This window comes from Mus caroli, unplaced genomic scaffold (genome assembly GCF_978045245.1).
Source record: "Mus caroli unplaced genomic scaffold, Mus_caroli_1 scaffold_8, whole genome shotgun sequence".
Classification (NCBI taxonomy): domain Eukaryota; kingdom Metazoa; phylum Chordata; class Mammalia; order Rodentia; family Muridae; genus Mus; species Mus caroli.
This window is the reverse complement of record NW_028227263.1, coordinates 121,672,565-121,677,942: the sequence shown is the minus strand read 5'-3', so window position 1 is coordinate 121,677,942 and position 5,378 is coordinate 121,672,565. Positions and strand designations below refer to the sequence as shown.

The following is a 5,378-nucleotide window of genomic DNA, read 5'->3' as shown; positions in this document are numbered from 1 at the left end:
GTGGTGATAAAGCACTCCATAGAAATGTGCATAATGAGTTCCTTGTTCTACTCTTGAGTGCCCAAATTCACATCTGATCGCAAGATCAATTCAGAACTTATGTTTTCCCAAAAGAAGTATGAAAACTCTTCCCTAACTTCTGCTCAGGTGCTCATTGACATCTCACAAACTAGACATCATCGTTAAGCATCAGAAAGTAAAAGTGGAAATTTGCTCTGGGGATAAATGATTTTTCCTTCGTTGGAGATATCCCAAAGACACCATGCAGACAAATACACTTACACCACAGATGACACAATAATAAACTCATGGAAGGATGTCATATCCAGGAACCCTACTATTTTATGAGAGTGGAAACCTGGACTTCGTTGGGTTACCTTCACAGCATTGAATAGAGATTAAAACTCATTCTGAATTTACTCTCATTCTTTCTCAGGCAAAGAATCACACAGAGAACTTCTTCAATGTAAAAGGTACTACAAGATATACTTCTATACAAGCTTACGTTCCTGAGCTGGATGTCAGATGAGCATCTTCATCCTGTGTCTCAGAAGGTGGGATTCTTGCAACCATAGGCTTCTTAGAATTCTCTTCTCCCTTCTTCAGTGTACATTGTCTTCTAAAGTCAATATGAATCATTAATTCCTTTTGAAGACTGAAGTTTAACTGAAATAGGTTAATATTTTGCTTGCATCAAAGAAATGTCTGTTTTCTGGATTTGCTCTTAGCAGAAAACAGCATTCAATGTAACATCTGTATGTGAGATGTTGATTTTCTTTGGTAGATGAAGGCCTCTGTGCTCCTTTAGAAAAACATACAAACATGTAAAAAGAAGAGACTAAGCATCAGCTTGCAAAGGGAAAATAATGATTGTCTTAATAACTTTGGAGGGAAGATGGAGATGATGCAGGTAAGACTCTGTCACCTGAGTCTTTTTAAAACAAAAATTAAAACTGGGAAAAATATGAATAAATTAAACTCCTTAGCGAGTGGAGTTTTTCACATGGAGGCTAAATAGGTAAATATATGTTCCTCTGTGTAATAGAAACACAGGTGGATTTGTCAGAAATATTTTCTATTTTATAATGTGGATAAGGAGTATGAAAATTCCTCAAAAGCCAACAACTTAATTTTCTACATCTGAGTTCAGTTACAAAACCTTATTGATTATGTAATCACATATTTATTAACATACTCTTTGTTTTTAACATGTTATGATAATATGAGGAAATTGTATTAATTATTTTCAGGTGCATTTTCTTTTTTATCATTAAGTTGTTTCATTGATTAAGATACATTCCATTTGCAGCCTCCTCTCTCTCCCAATTATATTGAATTCTGATGAAAAAATCTGACGGACTCTTTAATTTATCATTGATTAAGTGATTTTATTGATTAAGTTACATCCCATTTGCAGCATCCCCTCCTTCCTTGTATTGAACTCTGATGATGGAATCACATACACGAACGAGCCTCTTTCCTGTCTTTATCCATATGCAAAGCCCATGGTGTGTCAAAATCTGTATTATTGTGAAGGTTATTCACCTACTTGATCATAAAGATGTAGGTGCAATACAAAATGTATCTTGATGCAGGAGTTATTCAATAAGTAAAAAATATTATTCTGAGTTACTGCCCATGCATTGTTCTCCAGGCAAAGTTCCTGTATTGTGATAGAATAGTGTCTCACTTATCAAGAGAAGAAATTATCCCAAATCAATTGATGAGCTTGGACAATAGAACAGACTCCTGAGGATAGCAGTGTCCTGCCTAATCATAACTCCAGGGTTGAATAAAGCCCTCTCCATGTCTGCTCATGGTAAATCCCTGAAAACCACTGAGGAAGTGGCTCTTCAGATTCTCTTGCTTTGCCAGTTTGGGGTTGGGATTGTTGCCAATGTATTTCTCTTTGTCCATAATTTCTTTCCAATCCTGACTGGTTCTAAACAGAGGCCCAGACAGGTGATTTTAAGCCACATAGCTGTGGACAATGCCTTGATTCTCTTCATCACTACATTTCCAAACAACATGATGGCTTTTGCTCCAAGAAGTCCTCAAAATGACCTCAAATGTAAATTGGAATTCTTCATCCGCATGGTGGCAAGAAGCACAGGCTTATGTTCCACCTGTGTCCTGAGTATCCATCAGTTTCTCACTCTTGTTCCTGTTAATAGAGGTAAACTTATACTCAGAGCAAGTGTCCCAAATTTGGTGAGTTATTCTTGTTATAGTTGTTGGCTCTTCAGTGTCTTAAATAACATCTACATTCCAATTAAGGTCACTGGTCCACAGATAACAGACAATAAAAATGACTCCAAAAGCAAGTTGTTCTGTTCCACTTCTGGATTCAGTGTAGGCATTATCTTCTTGCTGTATACCCATGATGCCACATTCATGAGCATCATGGTCTGGACCAGTGTCTCCATGGTACTTCTCCTCCATAGGCATCGCCAGCGAATGCAGCACATCCTCACTCCCAATCAGAACCCCAGAGGCCAAGCTGAGACCAGAGCAACCCATACTATCCTGATGCTGGTGGTCACATTTGTTAGCTTTTATCTTCTAAATTTTATTTGTATCATCTTTTACACCTTTTTTATATATTCTCACCAATTCCTGAGGCATTGCAGTGAAGTTCTGGCTGTAGGTTTCCCTACGATTTCTCCCTTACTGTTGATCTTCAGAGACTCTAAGGGTCCTTGTTCTGTGTTCTTCAACTGTTGAAAGCCAGAGTCACTAAAAATGCTGAGCACAGAAGACAGCTTTACTAACACCATTAAATACTTTATTTCATAAATATGTTTTGAAAATCTTGTGTGAACAAGGTATGGTGCTTACTGCTATAATTGTAACAGAGTAAGGTTACAATAATTTCTTGATGTGAAAATATTTCTGGTTGGAAAATGACTGAAACAGTGAATTATTCACCACCCTCCATTCTCTTGTATATAACTGCACTTTGCTGCAAGCTGCTCTAAAACAAGTGAAACCCATTTTTCCTAAAAAGTTTAATGTGTTTTAAGGTCCTGATCAAAATATTACTCTCTTCTCCTTTTAACTTAACACATTAACTTTAGATAACAACAGAATCCCTCCATAGTTCTACATCTGAACAAATAAGGATGTATTGTTATACTAAATTTTTCAAATATGAAATGCTTGTTAATATTTCATATATTACATTTAATTTCATTTTAGTTAGGAGAAATATGCTTTGCTATCTTGGACTACACTCTGGTGAAAGTCAACCATTGAACAGCATCACTTCATGCTCTCTCGAGAAGTGCAAGCTGCTCACTACATCAAGAGTAAAGAGAAAAGTAGGCAAAAGCAGCTCACGCTCAGGAGCCTTAAGAGGTTTAAAGTCTCAGGACCACGGAGGATACCAGGATCCACACTGGACATCTTCTCCTGAAAGGTCTTGGCAATGTCTTCACTCTGGGTCACGGTGAAATTGTTTTTCCAATCAGAAACACCTACACATCTGATAGGAGAAAAGAGGTATCAGAACAATGTGGAGGCAAAGTTGTCACTCTGTCTGTCAGTGGCTTACTCAGTCAGAAAATTATTTTCTTAGATTAGAATCAAGCAGTAAACCTTATTTTTGCTACCAGAGAATGTCCAAAGGTGGCAGAGCTCACAGGATAAGTATCTGGAGTGGTTATAGCAGTCAGTATAATGAAACCCAAAATCTGACATGCTAATTACATCTGTGAGTAAAGTATTTTAGCATTTTTATGTGTATTGGATGTGTATGTATTTATGGGGATTTCCCTCCCCTTAAGAAAAATAGGTGTACTTTTTGGATAGCATTGAAAATGTAATTGAGGAAAATACCTAATAAAAAAAAGAAAAAAAAAAAAAGAAAAATAGGTGTCACAGATTGGAAAAAAATCTTCACTAACCCCACATGCAATAGAAGGCTAATATGCTAAATATATAAAGAATTCAAGAAGCTAACCTCCAAAAACCCAAACACAACAATCAAAAATGGGGTATAGAACTAAAAAGAGAATTCACAAAAGGGAAATCTCAAATGACTGAGAAACACTTAAAGAAATGTTGAAAAGCCCTACTGGTCAGAGAAATGCTTAACAAAGGACAATGAGATTCCACCTTATACAAATCAGTGTGGCTAAGATCAAAACTCAGGAGACAAAACATGTTTGCAAAATGTGGAGAAAGAGAAACACTTCCCTATTGCTGGTGGGATTGCAAACTGGTACAACCACTCTAGAAATCAGTCTGGAGATTCCTCAGAAAACTGGAAATAGTCTGCCTGAAGACCCTGCTGTAATATTCTTTGGCTTATACCCAAAAGATGCTCTACCAATCCACATGGGCATGTGCCCAGTATGTTTATAGCAGAATTATCTGTGATAGCCAGAAGCTGGAAACAACCCAGATGTCTCACAACAGAAGAATGAATACAGAAAATGTGGTCCATTTACATAATGAAATATTATTCATCTATTAAGAATGAGGAAAACATGAGTTTAACATGCAAATGGATGAAGTTACAAAATATCATCCTGAGTGAGGTAACCCAGACCCAAAAGGACATGCATGGTTTGCAGTCACTAATAAGTGTATATTAGCCAAAAAAGTACAGTATATCCAGGATACAATCCATAGAACTCAGTAAGTTTAACAATTAGAAGGGCACAAATGAGGATGTTTCAATCCCACTTGGGAGGGAGAAGAAAGAAATCACTGGAGGCAGAGTGAGGGAAGGACCTGTATGGCACGTGAGGGAGGGGAAAGGGGATCATGATCAGGTATTCAGGTGTGGGGAACAGGAGAGACCTGAGGGCCAGCAAAATGAATGCAATTATGCAACTTCAGGGAGTGGGGGTTGGCTGGACCCTCTAGAAGGAACCAGAGATCTGAGAGGTGAGAGACTCTCTGGACTCAAAGGGAAGGACTATAGATGAAATGCCCAACAGTGGGGAGAGGGAACTTGTATATTCCCCCTCCAGTACAAAGAAAGGGCATCAAGTGGAGGGATGGGTTTGCCAAATGATAAAAAAAAATAAATAAATAACAACTCTGACCTAGAATTGTTCCTGTCTAGAAGAACTTCAGGGACAATAATGGAAAAGAGACTGAGGGAAAGGAGGTACAGTGACCTGCCCAACTTGGGATCCATCTCAAGGGGTGTCTCCAAGGCTTGGCACTAGTATTGATGCTATTGTGTGCTTACAGACAGGAGCCTAGCATTGCTGTCCTCTGAGAGGCTCAACAAGCAGCTGAGACTGGTGCAGATAATTATACACAACCAATGGACTGAAGTCAAGGACCCCAGTGGTTGAATTAGGGAAAGGTTAGAAGAAGCTGAGGAGGAGGACAACCCCATAGGAAAACAATCAGTCTCAACT

General features: G+C 38.2%; 1 protein-coding gene across 1 annotated transcript; it reads left to right on the top strand.

Moving 5' to 3' along the window:
• Window positions 1-1,806: 1,806 nt before the first annotated feature.
• Window positions 1,807-2,724, top strand: LOC147003388 (vomeronasal type-1 receptor 4-like). The gene has a single exon (XM_085842048.1). It carries the CDS (start codon window positions 1,807-1,809, stop codon window positions 2,722-2,724), a length of 918 nt encoding a protein of 305 aa, XP_085698174.1.
• Window positions 2,725-5,378: the final 2,654 nt, after the last annotated feature.